The sequence below is a fragment of the Musca vetustissima genome, unplaced genomic scaffold (assembly GCF_032173495.1).
Source record: "Musca vetustissima isolate MV318-11 ecotype Yass unplaced genomic scaffold, APGP_CSIRO_Mvet_v1 utg33590, whole genome shotgun sequence".
NCBI lineage: Eukaryota > Metazoa > Arthropoda > Insecta > Diptera > Muscidae > Musca > Musca vetustissima.
Window position 1 is genome coordinate 77148 of NW_026881220.1, and position 23225 is coordinate 100372.

Sequence of the window (23225 nt, forward strand, 5' to 3'; positions counted from 1 at the left end):
AAATAAATTAAAATTTGTTATAAAGAAAAATATGAATTTCTTTAAAAAATGTTCAGCCATAAATTTTTCTCAGAACAATCTACTGCTCTTCATAAGTAATCATAAGCATACTAATATGTCTGTTGTTGTCTTCTCTCTTTTTCCAGTTAACATCAAAATGAAGGCTGAAGACAAAACTGCCATACCCAGAGTACGGATTGCGGTTATTGGCCATGCTGATGTTGGTAAATCAGGTAAGTTTCGTGTTTTTTTCTTTCTTCTTCGATTTTCTTTATTTGCTAGTCATAATACTTTGAGTACAAGTATGTGTGGGAGTTCAATAAATAAATCTGTTATTGATTGGCAGTTTTTAAAATCACAATATTTTTTCTGTTTTTTTTATATACATATATTACATATCCTCTTATATGTATTACATATAAGACTCTTAGAAAACCATTTGAGAAAAAAATAAAACATAAAAAACTGTAAACTTTGTTATATCAATTGAGGTAATATCTATTACATACAATTGCATCATATAGTTTCCAAATGCTTGTTATACACAACATCGTGATGAAAGATATAAAGAAAGGAACAAAGAAAGAAAGTTGAAACTGTAAGTGCTTGGTGGGCGTTTGAAAACTTCACCCTGGCATTGATTTGCAATACAGCAATACATTGGATGGCCTATTATGACTATTTTTATACAAAGTGACAAACAATATTATTACTGTTGTTTGTTATTTATAGAAATGGTCTTTATGATGGGGGAGAAAAATATGTTTTCTTGGACAAGAATAAAAATCGTAGCACAGGATTTTTTTAAATAGAACAATTATAGAAATTGATAGCATTAAGAAAAAAATGCAATTTAAAAATTCATTGTCATTAATAAAAAAAAATGTAATAATAAAATTATAAACATATAAATTATAAAAATTCTAAAAATTAATACTACAAATTCAAAATAAAATATTTATTTAAATCTTGATTAAAATGTTTATCCTGATTGCGTAGGATTGATGTCAGTACGTATACGCTTAGTATTTCTAGCGTTCTATTTTTCTACAAATATTACATCGGGCGAATGATTTATGACAGCACGTATACGCTCCCATCAATAATATTTGTCAAACGCTCAATATTTTCCACCTTTTTTAAATTACTACTTCAAAAAACAAAAAAAACATTTGTTTCACGCATGTGATTTTAATCATTGAAAAATATTACTTAAACATTTAAAATCATTTTTTGCGCTATCTCTCTGAAATAATTTCATAAACATTTTATTTTCAAAAAAATTTAGGCTTAGAGATCCGGCAGAATATATTGTGTAAAAAATAAAGTTTCTTTCTTAATATTATAATTATAAAATATTAATTTTAATATTAAAAATAATTATATTTAATATATTTGCCATGACTGCGGATGATTCATGTCAACATGTATACGCCCGGGATTCCTCACTGCTTATATATATATATATATATATATATATATTTTATAAAAAAATTAAAATAAATAATATATTTATTAAAATGTTCAACAATTTTCCATCAAGATTATGATTTTTACCATAAAAAGAAAAAAATACTGGATTTATAGTCTACATCTTCATATATATATATATAAAGAACTCTCAAATATTATTTAAAAATCTACGCTTTCTGGACGAAAATATTTCAATAAAATATTTTTTAAAGTCCCTTAGAATTAAAACAAAAACTTTCACTTGTATTGAAACATATTTAAACATCACCCTTTATACATGACCTGGAAAAATAGTGTGTATTCCTAGTTCGTGAAAAATATTGTTAAAAAATAAGTACAATTACGGATCTGATACTTCTTGATAACATAGAAATATCATTTATTCGGTTGTCGGCCCGTTAAAAATATTATTTTAAAATATAGGGCTGGTAGTCCTTCAACAAATATTTGTTAAAAAATATTTACCTATCGGGTAGATAGGCCTATCAAAAAATACTCACAATAAATATGCTTTATAATATTACTATGAAAATTATGATTTATGACAGCACGTATACGCATTGCGATACTATTTATTTTCTTTGCTTATTGGAAAATTATAAAAAGTGAGTATTTTAAAAATTTATAATTGATTAAATCCAGTCTTTTTTAATACACCTTTTTTTTCATCCACATATTTTTTAATATAAAGCCTTAAGGGTTTTATGATCCTCAAAAAGATATGTAACAAATATTTGCAAAAGACACCAAAAATTCTTCTAATTCGGTTGTAGGGTTTCAAAAGTATTAACAAATATTGCACTTCCCATGGAACGTATGAATTATGACAGTACGTATACGTTATGTGTACTATATATTTACCTTAGCTAATTGGTTTAAAAACCCCCCAAAAAATTCTATATATTCTATTCTTATATTTTTCATAAAACTTTGATATCTTCACCAACACTCTCCTATAAAATAAAATCTCTTTAAAAATTCAAAATGATGTGCAAATATTCCACTTAGCTATAAAATCTGTTCCAGTAATTTTCCAAAAGAACCCCCACAGATCGAAAATAAAAGTTCACAGCAAAATTTGTGTACTTTAACAAGGTCTTTTTCGACCGATTATCGAACAAAAGATGCGACGACGACGATGATGATGCCTGCCCATCATTTTACACCTCCATGTAATAAATTGTCGAATTTTGTTTTTGTTATTTTCCATTATTTATTTCTTTTTTTCTTTTTGTTCACCTTTAAATGTTTATTGTTAATAAAAATCAACGAAAAAGAAACAAAAACAAAAATCATGATGTAAAAATTGCATCTGAAAAGGTAGCTGGGTAGGTAGGTAGGTGTTGAGCGATGATGGACATTTAGGGCGGAGAGAGAGAAAAGTGGAAAATTTTAAAAGAAAAATAAAACAAAAGTACTAAGTCGTTCATGTAAATAAACAAATCATAAAGAATATTCAAAAGAGTAGAATCACCAAAACAAAAAAAGATGAAAAACTACACCATAAAAACAAGAGCCATAATAGCAACAGCACCAACAACAACAAGTGGCCGGCCATAAGCTTATTGTGGTGTAAAACAAATGCCGAATTTTTTCCTATTGCAACATTTTTTCGTTTCGTTTTCAATTTGTGGCGCATCGTATTTTTTTTACGTGGCCTGCAAGGGATAGAGTTTAATAGTTTTAGACAAATAAATGAAAACAGCAGGTGTTTTTCTGCTGCTGCTAAGTAATTAATGCCTTTTTGAATTACTGAAGTACCACAATGAATTTTGTGGTGGTAATGGCAGATCAGAAGATCGAGGAAGAAAAAAAATAAATCTTGAGGCAGGCCAACTTAAAAAAAAAACATGGAATGTTTTTCTGTTGGAAAAAAAAACTAAAAATATTTTGTTTACAACGTGCGAGTTTTTTGCTCTCCGTCTTGCTCTCTTCCCATACATTCAAAATTTCTTAGACAAAATATGCAGCTCAACAATCAAACTAACTAAAAAATGCCATAAACACCTTAGAATTGAATTGAATGTACCACACACACACAATATAAAGTTTTTTTTAAGTGGGTCGTTGTATTCAGTTGTAATTTTTTTCATTCAAATTTTTTTGCTTTTAATTTAAAAAAAAATGTTCGTGTATTTGTAGGCCAGGAAAAAATATTTGAAATTGATTCTTTTCGTATATATATTTTTGCTAAAAACATGCTATTCAGGTCAAAGCTTAAATCTTCGCATTTCATTGTGTGAGTGTAAATGTGTGTGTGTGTGGCTGTGTGCCTAGTATTTGTTCGAGAAAATTTAATTTTTCTGTTTCTTTTTTTTTATATACTAATCTGTGGCATATTCAAAAATATTATTTGTTGTCATGGCTAGCAGCATAGCATAAATATTATACCAAAAGGAATTTCATTATTAATAGGTTTTCAGATTATTAAAATTATATTATATTTTGAATTAATTTTGTATAAATTTATGTGATTTATAATTTATTGAAAAAAAACACACACACACATACACACAATGGTATGCCATAAATATTATAAAAATAAAATTTTAAATATAAGGTAATTTTTTATATATACTAAAAATTTATATATTAAGGATATACCAAAAATATTTAGATTTAAAAATAATAATAAAAATATTTCATAAAAATGCATAAATTAAAAATAAAATAAAATGGACAATTATAACAAAAAACCAGTAAGGAATGTTTCAAAGTTGGACGGGCCGACCTTCACCACTTTGTGTACACACAAGAGATGCTCATACGTACAATGTCTTGTCGATAGCACAGACATACTATCTTTAGAGGATCATCGACATACAAACCGGACTAAATTAAATATTTGATATACATATTAAATGTAACAATTTAAATCAAACCATAAACATGTCATTTTGAAATCTATGCAAAATTAATTAACATAAAATCGGACGAATATATATATATATATATGTGTGGGAGATATATTTCAATCTAAACCGATTTTCACGAAACTTAATACACATCACTCCAAACTTAATTAAGAATGCTAATTCAGTACGCTATGCCAAATTCCGCGCAAATCTAAAGAAATATAGAGGCTTTAGTGCACTATTTACCCAAAATCGGACAAAACTATTTATGGGAGCTATATCTAAATCTCAACCGATTTTCACGAAACTTAACACACATTATTCAAGGCTTAATTCATTACACTATGCCAAATTTCGGGCAAATCGAAAGAAATTAACATAAAATCGGACGAAAATATATATGGGAGCTATATCTAAATCTCAACCGATTTTCACGAAACATAACACACATCATTGTAGACTCAATTCAGTACGCTATGTAAAATTTCGTGAAAATCGAAAGAAATATAGAGGCTTTGGTATACTATTTACATAAAATCGGACGAAAATATATATGGGAGCTATTTCTAAATATTAGCGGATTTTCACGAAACTTAATGCACATCACTCCACACATAATTCAGAATGCTATGCCAAATTTCGTGCAAATCGAAAGATATATAGGGACTTTGGTCGAAAAATATATATGGAAGCTATATCTAAGTCTCAACCGATTTTCACGAAACTCAATGCACATCACTCTAGACTCAATTCAGAACGCTACGCCAAATTTCGTGCAAATCAAAAGAAATGTAGGAGCTTTGACATTGAACACAATCCAATTATCCGAAACAAATCACCTTCATATCGGTTTTGAACTTGGTTCCCTCCCGTAATTTTTTCTCTTTTCAAAACTGAAGATCCCATTGAAAAGAAAACGTTTAGCGGCGATGGAGGAGATAAATTAAAAATCGGTTCAATTTGATCTGGCCTTAGCGGTCATTTTTCTTATTAGACTTCATATAAAAAACCTCTTGACATATTAGCTTTCGTGGTCGGATCTACCATCAATGAAATTCTTATCTTCTCAATCGTAGAATAGAGCCCTCCCTCTACATATATTTTCATATTTTAGCAATTAATATTGTAATAAAGTTTAATTTTTCTTCATCAAAGAATACGGAAGAAGTGAAATTAGCCATTCTTAATAATAACAACATTTTATTAATCAAATGGTACAATTTCACAATTTCCTTTTTCCATGAAGCCTGCCCTCCCCACCATACCTCCTTTTACTCTTCAAACCACATAGTCAATATCGGGGGGCTTTCAAGCCCACAAAAATATGCAACAAAATCAGTTATTTCCTGTGGCTTTTATGTTCATAATTTACCATGGAAATGACAATCAATTTGTTATAACTGGCCTTTGACATCTTTGAGGAGAGAGAGTGAGTGAGATAGAAGACAACATGAAAACCAACACAACCATAGAACATAAAATGCAATTATGGTGATGTGATGAGGTTGGATATCTGTGTGTACGAGTGTGTGTGTGTGTGTCTTACCTAGCATAAGGTATATATACAGCAATTGAAGGTTATGATTTCTCTTTCACATTATTGTGAAGATGAGTATGGGAATTGAGAGGAGGATAATTGAGATGCTCATCATAATGATGATGATTATCTTGTGAAAGTGAAAAATGTTGAAAATGAACACAAAAAACAATAAATCCCTCATTCAATCACAGTCAATTGATTTTTTTGATTTTGTTGAAAATAAAAAAAAACCTTGTTTTGATTTTAGATCTCTTCATTTTTTTTTTGGAAATTCTATTGACCCCATATCGAAAAAAATAGACCTTGACATGACACAGCATATTAATATGTTGTATGCGAGTGAGTGACTCTGTGTGTGTCTGTGGGGTATGGGGATGGGTAATTTCATTCGTTTCCATGAATTTTAAATGGAAAAACAGCACCCAACGGTTCAATGACATTATTTGCAAAAAGAGGACACAGGCAAATTTTTTTGAATTTTGTTATTTATTGATGAACATCATTTTCCACAAAATTGCTGTCATATATTGGTTCGTGATTTCCAATTGAATTATAGTATTTTTTGTTTTTGTTTTTTGATGTTTGTGGCATATGAAAAAAGTTCATTGATTTATCAAATATTTATTGGGGAAAATTTGAAAAAAAAACTATTTGTGATGAAAGTTTTTATGGTCAATTTCTATTTCGTTGGAAAATTTACGATGGTGGGAGGCATACAAAAGTGAAATGGCTCGTTTTTGAAATTTCCAAAATTAATTATATGCACTAATTAAAACATTTCCTAAATTTAATAATTTTTTTTCAAAAGATCATTGATCTGATTTTTTTAAAATAAAGATTTTGAAAATGAAATTGTTTATGTTTGTTTAGTAATTAATAATAAAAATAAATGCACCATAAAATGAAAAGTTTATGGTAAAAGCTATACAAAAAATTATTCCAAAATAAATATGGATACATTTGGGTACAATGACCTCTTCCTAAAATAAAGACATTAATAGCAAAAAGAGTATTTTAAAATTTAAGAAATGAAAAAATAATAATATATATTTTTGAAATAATAAAAAAATAATTTAAATTAATATATACATATATTTACTTCATAATTTTCCCTGCTTTTCCTCTAACAACAAAAATTTTCACTTCAACTCTTCCTCAACTCCTTCTCCATTATTCCCGGAATATTATTTCAAAAACAAATTGAATAAATTGTGACATTGAAATCGTATAACAAATAAAAACGAAAACACACACACATCCATATATGAATGGAAAATCGAATTCAAAGAAAATGTGTCAGTTTGAAAAAAAAGAACAACTACAACACCATTCACCCATTCAACAATGCAAAACAGCTAGCATCATAACTCTTTTGGACCCTGTAGTACACTGCATAAGATGTTGTATCATAACATGCACTTGGCCAACCTTGTACAGATGAGTATGTGTGTGTGTTGCATTGTGATCTAATATATATTTTTTTTGTTCCATGAACTTGTTCACTTATTCTTCTTCTTTTCTTATTTTTCAAATCATCTTATAAAATATGCATAGAATCTGCATGCCGGCATGCATTTATGCAATATGTAAAATATTTATTTATTTTTTTATTTTTTCAACATGCCATTGCGGAATATATAACAGGGAAAAGTTGTTATTGTTGTTGTTGTTTTCTCTCTTGAGTTGAAACTTGTTTTTAAAGACCTAAACATGTATAAGAACAATTGTAGTATTAAAAGTTTTAAATTTTAAATTTGTTATGAAATTTTCTTATGAAATCATCCAGAATGTGGTAATTTCAAATATTTAAAAATAATCGAAAAAATCCATGCCAATGAAAAACCCTCTTAAAATATACTTACAAGTCCAGACCTTATTCTAAGCACTTAAAAATAATCTTAAAAATGTTCGCCTCGTGATAGACCTTTAAAAAATATTCTTACAAATCCGCACCTAATTCTAAAAATCCACGCCTTAAAAAAATATGTTTAAAAAATCCGCACCTAATTCTAAAAAATCCACGCCTTAAAAAATATGTTTAAAAATCCGCACCTAATTCTAAAAAATCCTCGCCTAAAAAAACATTCTTAAAACTCCACGCCTTAAAAAAATTCTTAAAAATCCACGCCATAAAAAAATTTTAAAAATCCACGCCTTAAAAAAATATTCTTAAAAAAATCCACGCCTTAAAAAAATATTCTTAAAAAAATCCACGCCTTAAAAAAATATTCTTAAAAAAATCCACGCCTTAAAAAAATATTCTTAAAAAAATCCACGCCTTAAAAAAATATTCTTAAAAAAATCCACGCCTTAAAAAAATATTCTTAAAAAAATCCACGCCTTAAAAAAATATTCTTAAAAAAATCCACGCCTTAAAAAAATATTCTTAAAAAAATCTACGCCTGGGCTGTGATGGTCGGATGGTTCATTAAAACAATATTCTTAAAAAAAGCCAAGCCTTAAAAAAATATTCTTAAAAAAATCCACGCCTTAAAAAAATATTCTTAAAAAAATCCACGCCTTAAAAAAATATTCTTAAAAAAATCCACGCCTTAAAAAAATATTCTTAAAAAATCCACGCCTTAAAATAATATTCTTAAAAAAATCCACGCCTTAAAATATATTCTTTAAAAATTCAAGCCTTAAAAAAATATTCTTAAAAAATCCACGCCTTAAAAAATTTTTTTTTAAAAATCCGAGCCTTAAAAAAACACGCCTTAAAAAAATATTCTTAAAAAATCCACGCCTTAAAAAAATATTTTTAAAAAAATCCAAGCCTTAAAAAAATATTTTTAAAAAATCCACGCCTTAAAAAATATTCTTAAAAAATCCACGCCTAATGGTAGGCACTTAAAAAATATTCTTAAAAAATCCACGCCTAATGGTAGGCACTTAAAAAATATTCTTAAAAAATCCACGCCTAATGGTAGGCACTTAAAAAATATTCTTAAAAAATCCACGCCATATGTAGGTCCTTAAAAAATATTCTTAAAAAATCCACGCCTAATGTTAGGCACTTAAAAAATATTCTTAAAAAATCCACGCCTAATGGTAGGCACTTAAAAAAATATTCTTAAAAAATCCAGGCCTAATGGTAGGCACTTAAAAAATATTCTTAAAAAATCCAAGGTTGGCTCTAAAAAAATGTTCTTAAAAAGTCCACGCCTAAAGGTTGGCTCTGAAAAGATTTTTTTAATATTGTTATAAAAAATCTAAAATTCTTCAAAAAATCAATTAAAAAAGATGAAAACCTGATGCCATCAACGTCCCACAACTTAATAATAACTTAATTTCGATTTTTTATTTTTCATAGCCCGTGGCTGAACAATTGTAGGTATGTCCCATCCTAGAATCGAATTTAATTTATTTATTATTTTTTTTTTTTTTTTAATTTCCGGAAATAGTTTTGCCAATTATTCTTGATGATTTTCAACTTCTTTAGAATTCCTTTGAGAAAAATAAGAAAATATTATTTTTTCAAGGTAACATTGCAAAAAAAAACTCTCAATAATATCTGTATATTTTAGAGGAGGGGCATATAAAATTGAAAATAAAAACTAATCAAGAAATGTGCGAAAAGAAAAAATAAAATATAAATGTCAACGATAAGAAATTGGATTTCTTAAAACAATTTATGTGGTTCTGCGAATACTCAAGGATTTTTTAATGCAAAAACAAAAAAAAAAAAAAAAAAAAACATAAAACAATCTTAACTATGAATGAAATCTATAATAAATAAAAAAGTATATATAAATTTAAAACCACAACATAATTAGCAATTATTATGGCATAAAGCCAAATTCACGCACGCCATCTATGTGTCATAATTTATGCAATTTTATTTTATTAATAATGTCCCACATTTGCGTTATACGTTAATTTATTTTGTTTTTCTAATCAAAATACTTTCAAAATACAAATCATCATTTAATTAAGACAAAAAAATATTACGTTCTATTTATGATGGTGGCCAATACAAATTACCTTTCACATTCCGTTTTAAGCAACACAAAATAAAATTAAGTTAAATAAATTTATTAATTGGACTTTGCATATGTTCATATACATATATGTATATTTATTAAACGTCAGAATTCTGTAGAAAAATATGCACATTTTTATTAATTATATGTTCTTTGTTTTTCTTTCGGCGACAATTAACAAAAAGGGTACACGCGTTTTAAAAATGAAACAGGTGTATGGGCTCATTCTAGGGATTTCCAATGAGTGTTTTGTTGTTGTAGATATTTTTATTGTTATTTATGATTGATAGTGAGCAATAATGGCAAATGCAATATGTTTTTTGTTTTATTATTCTTAAGAAATTTTATTAATCATTGATATAGAAATGCTAATTATAAAAGAAAATAATTTCATTAAAAAAGAACAAAGTGTTTTATTTTAAAAGAGCGATTTTTAGTATTTTCAATATTGACCCATAAGACCCACAGTTCTTCATTTTAGTGGTTCGGTCTTAAGGAGGAAAATATTCTCCACTGAATTCCACCCGAGGTTTCTGAATAAATGAAATCTCTATCTACAATATATATCAATGTAATATCGGTTCGAATTTCGGGTATATAAGTAAAAAAAAAAATATTTTCATTTAAATGACAATTTTTTATTTCTTTTAAATATGGATCCATAAACCCCACAATACTTCATTTTAGAAGATTGGTATTGAGGAGAAAAATATTCTTCATTAAATTTCAGAATAAGTCATCGAATACGAGAAAATCGTATCTTAAATATGATTCAATGAAATAGAGGTTCAAAAACTAAGAATATATACAAAAATGGTATTTTGATTTTAAATGACAGATTTTAATTTGCTTTGGAATACTACAACTACCTCTATACTTCATTTTAAGGTGTTCTTTTTAAGGGAAAAATATTCTTCGTCGAATTTCAGTATAAGACTCTGAGCAAAAGAAATCGGTAACTATAACATATACCAAAGACACATCGATTCGAAATTCGGGTATATAAATAACAGAGATGAATTTATTTTAAAGGGTAGTTTCTACTTTTCTTGGTTACTGGTCCATTAACCTCCACAATACTTCATTTTAGAAGGTCGGTATTGAGGAGGAAAATATACTTCATCGAATTTCGGAACAAGTCTCCGAACACGTGAAATTCGTATCTCAAATAAATTTCAATGAAATATAGGTTAAAAATGAGAATATATACAAATATATTTTAAATAACAGATTTCCATTTCTTATGGAATATTAACTCTGAACGTCCTCTATACTTCGTTGTAGAGGGTTTTCGTAAAGAAGAAAAATATTCTTCATCGAATTTCTGAATAAGTCTCCGAACACGATTCGTATCTCAAATATATTTCGATGAAATTTAGGTTCAAAAATAAGAATATCCACAAAAATGTATGTTTTGAATTCTAAATGCCAGATTTTTACCAAAAGCTTTAAAATAAGGACACTAATTATCCTCTATACTTCATTTTAGTGGGTTCTTGTTAAAGAGAAAAATATTCTTCATCGAATTCCATCATAAGTCACCGAACAAAAGAAATCGGAAGCTATAATATTTATGAATGAAATATCGGTTTGAAATTCGGATAAATAAATAGAAATTAGGTTAAATGTGTAGTTTTTAACTTTCTTAAGTATTGGCGGATAATCCCATAATAGTGTTAATGGTGAAAATATTATTCATCGAATTTCCGAATAAGTATCCGACCACGAGAAATTCGTATCTCAAATACATTTTAAGGAAAAATGGGTTCAAAAACTGAGAATATACACAAAAAATCGTATTTTGATTTTAAATGACAGACTACCGACAACTTTGAAATATGGACTCTAATCACGCTCTAAACTTCATTTTAGGAGGTTCTTGCTAAAGAGAAAAATATTCTTCACCGAATTCCATTATAAGACTCCGAGCAAAGGAAATCCGTAGCTAATTTATACCAAAGAAATATCGATTCAAAATTCTTGTAATTAAATAAGTAGTAAAATATTTGATTTTAAAGAGCGATTTTTAGTATTTTCAATATTGACCCATAAGACCCATAATTCTTCATTTTAGCGGTTTGGTGTTAGAGAGAAAAATATTCGTTATCGAATTCCACTATAAGATTTCGAACAAAAGAAATCCGCATCTATAATTCTTACCAAAAAAAATATAGCTTTGAAAATAAGTTATTTAAATTAAAAAATGTATTTTATTTTAAAAGAGCGATTTTATAGTATTTTCAATATTGACCCATAAGATCCATAATTCGTCATTTTAGCGAGTTGGTGTTAGGGAGAAAATTATTCTTCATCGAATTCCACTATAAGACTTCGAACAAAAGAAATCCACAGCTTTAATTTATACCAAAGAAATTTCGCTTCGAAAATAGTGTATTTAAATTAAAAATGTATTTTATTTTTAAAGAACGTTTTTTTAGTATATTCAATTGTGACCCATAAGATCCATAATTCATTATTTTAGCGGCTTGGTGTTAAGGAGAAAAATAGTCTGCATCGAATTTCACTATAAGACTTCGAACAAAAGAAATCCGCAGCTATAATTTTTACCAGAGAAATGTCGCTTTGAAAAATAGGGTATTTAAATTAAAAAAATAATTTATTTTAAAAGAGCGATTTTGAGTATTTTCAAACTAGGCTCATAATACCCCCAACACTTCATTTTAGGGATTCGGTCCTAGGGAGGAAAATAATCTCCACTGAATTCCACCCTAGGTCTTTGAATAAACGAATTCTCTATCTACAATATATATCAACAAAATATGGGTTCGAAATTCGGGTATATAAATAATTTTTTTTTTTTTTTGATTTTAAAAGAACAGTTTTTACCTTTCTTGAGTATTGGCGTATAAAACCATAATAGTTAGTATTATGCGATAGGTGTTAATGGTGAAAATGTTCTGCATCGAATTTCATTATAGGGCCTCAAGCAAAAGAAATCCGCAGCTACAATGTTTAACAAAAAAAATTCGCTTTGAAAATATGACATTTAAAATAAAAATTTTATTTTAAAAGTGCGATTTTGAATATTTCCAATATTGACCCATAAGACTCATAATACTTAATTTTAGAAGTTCGTTCCTAAGGAGAAAAATATTCTCCACTGAATTTCACCCTAACTCACCGAACAAAAGAAATCCGTAGCTATAATATATATCATATAAATATGGCTTCAAAATTTGGATATATATTTGCATAATTAAATGTTATATTATTTTGTCTATTCGAAGTTGGGTTCGGATCGGCCCCTATACTTCATTTTAGGACCATGGTACTAATGGAAAAAATATTCCCCATCGAATTTCACTATAGGTCGCCAGACAATATATAACTGTATATAGATTACGTATGAAAACGTGTTCACAATTTACACAACAGATTCCTGATATTTAAATTATCTTCCACAAAAGGACCCCAAAAATTATTGTTTCTATAATAATTGCCTAAGTTCTTATTTATTGTATCACTTTTCCATTACCGCACCCCTTGTTCCTCCTAATATCTGATTAGAATATCTTACATTTGAATGTGTTAATAATTTGGCCTTAAACTACATTTCACATAATAATTACAATAATAATCATACCTGACAAAATCGGTTATACAAACAAGGCATAAATAAGGTCCCGGGGAAGAATGGTATTAGCAAATGTATGATTTGCTAATATTTGTTGGTGTTTTATTTTTGTTGTTGTTGTTATTATTTATTATCATATACATTTCATTCATAATCTTATATTATAATATGATTATGTGTGTGTCGGTGTGTGTATAATGGCGAGACAAGGCAAAAGGTGCAGTCGGAATTGTGTAAGCAGATTTTGTAATAAACAAAAGACCTTATTATGATAGACAAGGCAACAAAAGAACACTCACACACACATAGATACATTTAAGTACACTAAAAACATTGCAGATTTTGTTTTTCTTTTTGGCTTATAATAACTGAAATCGAAAACTGTAATATAAATATAAACAAATTATATACAAAATGCAATTTATTGTTGAATTTTAAATTTAATGATTTTTACATTTAACCTTGTACTATGTGTGTGTGTATAACACAACACAAACAATAAATAATAATTATTATGATATATTTTTCTTTATGGAAATTCCAGGAAAAATATTATTTTTTTGAATATAAATTTTAATTGTTATGATTCATTTACATATTTCATTATTTATTTTAAAATATAAATATACTACAAAAGACAATGTGTTAACAAATATGTTTGCCAATTAAAATGCATAAAATATGTGGCAATGTAATGAAAACAAATTTGTCACCTTTATTGTTGTTGTTATTGTTTTTCCTGTCATTTGCACTGACAATTCACATGTCATATTCATCATCTTCTTCTCTCTTCGTCTCGTTACAGCTCTCACAGTACGCTATTTGACGGGTCGGTTTATAGGCGAATATCGTTCAAATACCGATTTGTTATACAATAAGACCATAACATTGGAAACGGGTCTGACGGAAGTGGAAATTGTTGATGTATATGCCGGAAGTGTTGATGGTGATGAACAAAATGAATTTCCCATGGAACAGGTAAGAGAGACAACATACACAACAATAACAAAAAATACAATATATAAATTTTACACCTACATACATACATAGGTAACATCTTCTTTGTGGGTGAGGATATTTTTTATTTCAATTAAAAAAAACATGCATGTTTTTTGATTGAATTACACACAAACATAGTTCGTATGAATTGTTTACAATCACCGCATATTTTTTTCTCAATATTGTTTTCTGTCAATCTGTAAGGTTTTCGACATTGAAATTTGTTTTGGTAGAAAACGAACGGTCAAACAAAGCGAAAAAAAATCGGAAATATTTTTTTGGTTCGGCAAAAATTGCAAATTCCTTTTAGTTCAATGAACCTTGATTTTTTTCTCAATTTCAATTTTAAAAGCTTTATTTGAACTTGTAAATTGAAAATGTTTTTTCGAATTAAAAAGCAATGGGTGGTCTAATTGGAATGATAAGAATTTTAATTATGTTAATAAACTTAAATTTGTATTTGTTTACAAAAAGGGAGCAAAATACCCCCAACACTTAATTTTAGGGGGTTGGTGTTAAGGGGTGAAATATTCTACATCGAATTTCACTATTAGTCTCCGAATAAAACAAATTTGTAGCTACTGTAGATTCAACGAAATATCGATCAGAATTTTTGATATTTAAAAAATATTTTAAATTTTTGAGTTATTTTAAAGAATGGGTTCAAAAAGGCCATAAGATTACATTTTAGGGATAAGGTATTAATAGAAAAAATATTCTTGAGAAAAATTCACTATACTCCTCCGAACAAGAGATATCGATAGATAGGATATATACCAATCAAATATAGCTTCGAAATTAAGATATATAGAAAAATGTTTTTACAATGATTAATAATTGAATTTTCCCAATATTGCAACATAATACCCAAAGTTCTTCATTTCAGGCCGTAGTTTTTAAGGGGGCAAAAATATTCTACATCAAATTTCACTATTAGTCTCCGAATAAAAGAAATTTGTAGCTGTAGTAGATTCAAAGAAATATCGATCAGAATTTTGGATGTAAAAAAAAAAATAAAAATATTTAAAAATGTTTGAGTTTGGGTTCAAAAAAACTATAAGATTACATTTTATAAATAAGGTATTAATGGAAAAATATTCTTCAGGAAATTTCACTATAGGCCTTTGAACTAAAGAAATCGGTAGATAGGATAGATAGATAGGATATATACCAATCAAATATCGCTTCGATAATAAGATATATAGATATTGCACCATAATGTCCACAATACTTCATTTTAGGGGGTTGGTGTCAAGGGGGAGAATATTCTACATCGAATTCCAATATTAGTCTCCGAACAAATGATATCTGTAGCTATAGTAGATTCAGCGAAATATCGGACCGAATTATTGATATATACATATATACAAATATTTTAGATTTTTTGAGTTATTTTAAAGATGGGACGAAAAATCCCACAAGACTAAATTTTACGCATAAGGTAGTAATGAAAAAATATTCTCTAGAAAATGTCAATTTTTTTACAAATGCCAGAAATCTATGCCAATCAAAATCGCTTCGAAATTAGGATATATAAAAAAATATTAAAATTAGCAAAAATTTGATATATAAATCAGGAAAATATTTTTGGTTTTACAAAGACTAATATTTGCAACAATTCCTAAACTGGGTCAAAATATACTGAAAAAAGTGGTATATGATGCCAAATTAAAATTATTCTTCATTGAATTTCACGGTATCCAATACAAAATATAATACAGTTTAAAAAAATATCGGTTTAAATTTCGGATATTAAAAAAAAAAAAAAACTATGTTTTTTAACGACCTTTTTTGTATTAACATGAATTTGAGGTCAAAATACCCACAATACTAAATTTTAAGGGAAAGGTACCAATGGAAAAAAGATTCCTGATTGAATTTCACTATAAGACTTCGAACAAAAGAAATAGGTAGCTATAATACAGTTCAAAGAAATATCGGTTAAAAATTCGCATATTAAATAAAAAGAAACTATGTTTTTCTTTAAGTACAATTTTTGTATTAATAATTTGAGTTTCTGGTCAAAATACCCACAATACTAAATTTTAGGGGGAAGGTACCAAGGGAAAAAAGATTCCTGATCGAATTTCACTATAGGTTTCCGAACAAAAGAAATCGGTAGCTATAATACAGTTCAAAGAAATATAGGTTAATTCGCCTATTTAATAGAAAGAAACTATGTTTTCTTTAAGTACAATTTTTGTATTAATTTGAGTTAGAGGTCAGAATATCCACAATACTACATTTTAGGGGGAAATTGCCAATGGAAAAAATATTCCTGATCGAAATTCACTGTATGTCTTCGAACAAAAGAAATCGATAGATATAATACAGTTCAATGGAATATCGGTTAGAAATTCGGATATTAAATAAAAAGTAACTATGTTTTTCTTTAAGTACAATTTTTTTTTATTAATTTGAGTTTGAGGTAGGTACCAATGGAAAAAAGATTCCTGATCGAATTTCACTATAATTATCCGAACAAAAGAAATCGGTAGACAGAATATTTATCAATGAAATATCGGTTCAAAATTTGGATATATTTTTTTTTTTCAATTTTAAGAGACCAAGATTTGCAATTATTCCAAAAGGGGTTCAAAATCGGCGCAATATTACATTTTAGGGTAATGGTATAAAGGAGGAAAATATTCTTCACCGAATTCCATTATGAGTCTCCGAACAAAGGAAATCTGTAACAATAATATTTCATATCGAAAAAAGTAATTATATAAAATAATGAAAATTTCGGGAATAATTATTGATTCAAATATAGGATCAAAGTACCACAATACTTCATTTTAGGTGAATAATATCAATAGAGAATATATTCTTAATCGAATTTTACTATGGATTTTCAAACGAACCAAATCCATAGCTATCATACATTTTCAACAAATATCATGTACAAAATTTAAGGGCTAAGCAGAATGCTCGCGTTGGGCCATCCGTCGCGTTATATGTTATCGAAAATACAACAACCACAAGGAAACGAAAACACAAACGCATATCGTTTCCTTGTGGTTGTTGTATTTTCGATAACATATAACGCGACGGATGGCTCAACGCGAGCATTCTGCTTGGCCCTTTAATTTTCAAAATTATTTTATTTCCTATCAAGCAAAATTTATTTTCTTGCAAACACCCTGCACCAAAAAAAAAATTTGAAAAATTTTCTTCACTACAAATCACATTATTTTGAATGAATTTCTAATATATCAAAAATGCTATGCATTAATTTTAATTTTAATATTTTCATTTAGAAATTTCAACACAATACAAATATTTACTGTTATGGTCGCAAGCGCAATTTGCATATAACCACAAAAACCCCATTTATTGGATTTTTATTGCTCATTGCAATTTGAACAACAAATTTTCAAAAAAATAATGTTTTAAAACATTAATGGATATTTCTTTGGTTTAGAGGCACACGAAAAGGAACATCAATCTGTCTTCTAAATACATATATAGAAAAAACGACATACATAGAAAACATACATATGAATACCATTTCAAATAGAAGGCATGTTAGGAATTCGAAAAAAAAACATTTATTAGCTTGTCCATTTTCCAAAAAGTAAATGAAATAACAACAACTAAAAATTAAAATAAAACAAACAAGACAGCCAACAAATAATTAATTTGGCAAATTAATGTTGTTGAACAAGTGTTGGGAAGGGGGTAAAGTCCATTTTGCGGGGTGAGGGGGAAATGGAAAATAATGTTCTTTGGCTTTAATAAAAATTGATAATGACATTGCCATTGGTGTTATTGTATGGAATGTGTGTGAGTGTTTGTGTTTTTTGTGAAATGTGAAATGTTGAGTGCGGATTTTAAAACACAATGTTTTGAATTTATTTTTCTGTCCATTGGAAATTTACCAAAAATATGTGTTAAAAATATTAAAATTAATGAAACTATGTTTTGTTAATATTCTTAATTACAATGTATTTTAATATTGCTGTGAAAATATTGAAATGACAAAATGCAAATATTAATGGGTTAGATAAATTTCTATAAATAAGACTAAGAATAAAAATAAATAATTATTTTTAAAATAAATATTTTTCTGATTTTTAATAATTATTGAAAATTTATTTTTTAATATCAAAAGTGAATGCAGTATTTTATAATTTTTTTAAATACCCACTATATTAACTTTTTTAAATATTATTATTTAAATATTATTATGACTTCAATAAATTTCCATAAATAAAACTAAGAATAAAAATAAATAATTATTATTAATATATTTTTTGAAAATATTGATTTTTAATAATTTTTGAAAATTTATTTTTAATATCAAAAGTGAATGCAGTAATTTTTAAATACCCAATTTATTAATTTTTTTAAATATTATTATTATTATTATTTTTTTTTTTTGATATTTTATTATAATTTTATTTTTTTAATATTTATTTAATATTGTTTTTCGATATTTTGAAGTCTTTCCAAATTGTTTTCTTTTTTTAAGGGCCCAAAAAAATATTTTTGCTTTATTTTTTACAAAGGATTTTTTGTACTTAGGATCAACAAATAAAATTGATATGGGCTTCTTTGATCTGGCCATGTTTTCAAATATTTCCAATATATGTTTATAACAGCAATTATAAAAATGAAATATTATTTATCATACTTTATTCCATAATTTCAAAATTTCCCAAGAAAAATCCGCAAAAGAATTAGAACTCTATAGATTACATGAATTTTAAAAAACCCCAATCAAAACAAACAAAAAAAGTAAGGCGAAAAAATTACCAGATGGCCCACAACTAAATTCCACACTCCCAAAACCATAAAAACAACAACAACAATTAAAAAACTATGCAATTTTTCAAAATTCTATAAAATTTTAATTTATTAATATTATCATTCCTTTTGTAAAACCAAACAATTCTAAACAACAAAATTTTGTATAGTTCTCTTAATTTTTTTATTTCAAATTTTCTCTAATTTATTATTGCTTCTTCTTCTTCTTTACAGGTTCTTTGGGCCGATGCCTGCATGATCGTTTACAATATCACACAACGTAGCAGTTTTGAATATGCGGCCAAATGTCTGGCCGAATTCAAAGCACTACAGAATGCACCCACAGCATATTTGGTGGGGAACAAAGCCGATTTGGATCATTTAAGAGAGGTAAGCTAAAAAATCAACAAAAACAACAACTACTACAACAACTAAAACACTTTAAATATCAATTTTGTTCAAGTGGAATCTGTTTGATTTGTTTGCTTTCCCGATATTTTAAAAATAGCTAAAAAGGGGACAAGCATGTTTTTATTCGATGTTTGTTCTTCAGAGGGGGATTAGTTGGGGGGGACCTGTTAACAAATTAACGCCACGATTCAAAAACAACAACAAAAAAATGGAAATGCATGAAATTAATTTTTCTTGTCTTGTCATAGGTCAGCAGTTGTGCTACAAGTGTAGTAGGGGCCCTTTGGGAAGATTTATTGTGATAGGTAAAGATTAAAAAAAGACAAAGGTCTTTCCCCACCCCCAACCCCACAACTTTCCCGAAAAAGAAAGAGAAAAATTAATGTGTTTCCATTACGAAATCTTTGATGATTTTTGGGGGAATTAGACAAATTTGGGTCATAATGTTAGGACTACAACAAAGAAAACATCCAAAAAGTAGTGACTAATTAGAAATGCATGTGGGAAATGACTTTTGAAGTGTGAAGGGATATTTTTTTGGGGGGTGTTAATTTCCAAACAATTAAATCTTGTTTTGAGATTAATATATCTATCATTCCCAGCGGGATTTTGGATTATGGAAAACATGTAATGATGCAATTTGGAGAGTGCAATGAAAAATAATGCGGGATATCCCATTGGGATTGCATTGTTTTGAAAACAAATGCAATGCACCCTAGTAAATATTACCCAAACGTGTAAAGAAAATATTAATTATTTTTTGAGATGATGTTTTAACAAATAAATATTTTCAAGTGGTATCCCCGAAATATTTTCTTTTATAATTTTTATTTTACATGGTTGTGAAATGGAAAAAAATGAACTCAATTTTTCAGAAAATCGTAAATTCATAAAGTGATTTATAAAATAATAAAATAAATTGTTTTGAAAATATTTGTTTTAATAAATTTTATTTCACAAAGTTGTGAAATGATAGCAACTAATTTTTCAAAACATGCAGTTGCATATAATAATTTGTAAAATAAACAATAGTATCCAAAATATTATTAAAATTATTAATGGATTCTTAGAATGTAAAAACATAGGGAGCACCACAGATATGGACTACCTATCGTGATGGATTTTTTTTTTATTTTAAATAATGCAATGCACTTTGTTTTGAGAATTACAAAAATGTGTAAAGACAAAATTTATTTTATTTGAAAAATTCTAAAATTACTGTACTGCATTTTTGAAAATTTTTCGAAAATTTTCATTTTATGAATCATTACTAATTATTTTCTTTTAGAAATTTTATTATAAAAGTAGTGAATAATAATTTTTGAAAAGTGGCGTATACATATTGTCAGCACGTATACGTAACATAGGTCTAAAGTCAATCCCTATATCGCCTAAAATTAAAAAATACCATACTTTAAATACCGGGCATATATGTGCTGGCATTTTTATTCAATATCTCCTGTAATAACGAATTTAGAGAAGGAAAGAAATTAAGAGATGTATTTATGTATTTCCTTTAACATTTTTTTATTATTATTTACAAAACGAAAAAAAAATAAAAAAATAAATCTCTTATTCACATCATGCGTATACGTGTTGACATTATGTATACGTGCTGACAATTATTTGCTAATATCACCCACGCATTTATTTTGGTATTTACATTGAATGAAACCTATTCTCAATAAAAAAGTCAACAAATAAATTAAATTTATGCAATACAATTGAATTAAATAATTCAAAGAAATACTCATAGTATTCCATATGCCAAATGATGCCAAAAACTCTCATATAGAAACATTTTTCCATGGTGTACATAAAGAAAAAACTATTCCTCATGAAATTTCAATATAAGTCTTCTCAGACTCTATGTTTTACCTATATCGCCTAAAATTAAGAAAAACAAAAAAACAGACTATTTTATGTATATAGTGCGTATAAGTGCTGACATTATGTATACGCATAATAGTATTTGATCAATATGTCCTGTTATATCGAATTTAGAGAAGTGGTAAGAAAAAGAAAATATTCTGCATAAATTTCTCTATTAGTCCCCGAACAAACCAAATCGTAGGTCTGAAATTAAATGAGGAAATGAGGCTAACAATAGGAATAGGAACAAATAGAAAAAATAAACTATTTAAAACTTTTGAGTGCATCTATGTTGTGTCAAAATCTTTCATAACCAAATTAAGAAATTCGAAGTTTCAAATTATGTCAAAAACTCCCATACCAGAACATTTTTCAATGGTGTACATAAAGAAAAATATATTCTCCATGAAATTTCACTCTAAGTCTTCTCCGACTGCAACTTTCTATGTCTTATCTATATTGCCTCAAATTAAGAAACAAAAAATATCCTATTTTAAGTATACAGTGCGTATAAGTGCTGACATTATGTATACGCATATCAGTATTTAGTCAATATCTCATGTAATATCGAATTTAGAGAAGTTGCACAAAGAAAGAAAATATTCTACATGAAATTTCACTATTAGTCATTGAACAAAGCAAATCGGTAGATCTGAAATTAGTTAAGGAAACGGGGCTAGAAATACAGGAACATAAAGAAAAACTAAAATATTTACTACTTTTGAGTGCTTCTAAGTTCTGTAAAAAATCTCCCATAATATCGCATTTTAGAGGGTAGTACCGAAAGACAATAATGTTCGCCATCAAATTTCTCTATAAATTGTCAAGGATTATTAAATTCTAAATACCACCAATATCTGTTAAAATTTAGAAATACAGAAAAAAATAATTTTTTATTAATACGTATAACAATATTTTGCCAATATCTCCTGTAATACTGCGTTTTGAAGTTGGATACAAAGAACGAAAATATTCTCCATCAAATTTCCATAAAGGAAGCTGAAAAATTTTGTATTTATAATATTAATATAAGTAATCCAGGTTATACTTTTCTGGAACTGAAACCAAAATATTAAATATCTTGTAATATCTTGGAAACTTTCGAATCTTCTCGAAATCTACCATAATTATTTATTTTCGAGAAATGGAGCTAAAGAAAATAATGTTTCCCATTAAATTTCACCATAAGTCTTTGACGACAATATGTTTCTATTTACTACTCATACTGGCTAAAATTGGGAAAAGCTGTAAAATTCATGACAAAACTAGGCACAAAATTTATAATATTAATATAAGTAATCCAGGTTATACTTTTCTGGAACTGAAACCAAAATATTAAATATCTTGTAATATTTTGGAAACTTTCGAATCTTCTCGAAATCTACCATAATTATTTATTTTCGAGAAATGGAGCTAAAGAAAATAATGTTTCCCATTAAATTTCACCATAAGTCTTTGACGACAATATGTTTCTATTTACTACTCATACTGGCTAAAATTGGGAAAAGCTGTAAAATTCATGACAAAACTAGGCACAAAATAATTGTTCATTTTGAAGACATTCCGATCCAAGCTCATATCCCACTATATTTTTTTTATATTTTACAGATTTGACATCAATGACAAATGGATTTTTCATAAAATTATCCAGTGAGATTTTCATTTCATACAGGAAATACTAATGAGAATTTTTAAATCCATTGTTTAAAATTTTGTGGGTGTTATTGATATGAGTCAAAATCTGAAAT

At 27.4% G+C, this 23225-nt stretch overlaps 1 protein-coding gene across 1 annotated transcript; it reads left to right on the top strand.

The window, feature by feature from the left end:
- Window positions 1-149: 149 nt before the first annotated feature.
- On the top strand, window positions 150-19593 carry LOC133327221 (ras-related and estrogen-regulated growth inhibitor-like protein). Its single transcript, XM_061535783.1, has 3 exons — window positions 150-233; window positions 14252-14424; window positions 19429-19593. The coding sequence occupies exons 1-3, from the start codon at window positions 158-160 to the stop codon at window positions 19591-19593; spliced, it is 414 nt and encodes a 137-aa protein (XP_061391767.1). The 5' UTR covers window positions 150-157.
- Window positions 19594-23225: the final 3632 nt, after the last annotated feature.

What these genes read in the sequence shown, in the direction of transcription:
- LOC133327221 (XM_061535783.1), top strand. Translation starts at nt 158, where the DNA reads ATGAAGGCTGAAGACAAAACTGCCATACCCAGAGTACGGATTGCGGTT. An exon ending in TGCTGATGTTGGTAAATCAG is followed by an intron (nt 234 to 14,251) that starts GTAAGTTTCGTG and finishes GTCTCGTTACAG; the next exon opens with CTCTCACAGTACGCTATTTG. An exon ending in ATGAATTTCCCATGGAACAG is followed by an intron (nt 14,425 to 19,428) that starts GTAAGAGAGACA and finishes TCTTCTTTACAG; the next exon opens with GTTCTTTGGGCCGATGCCTG.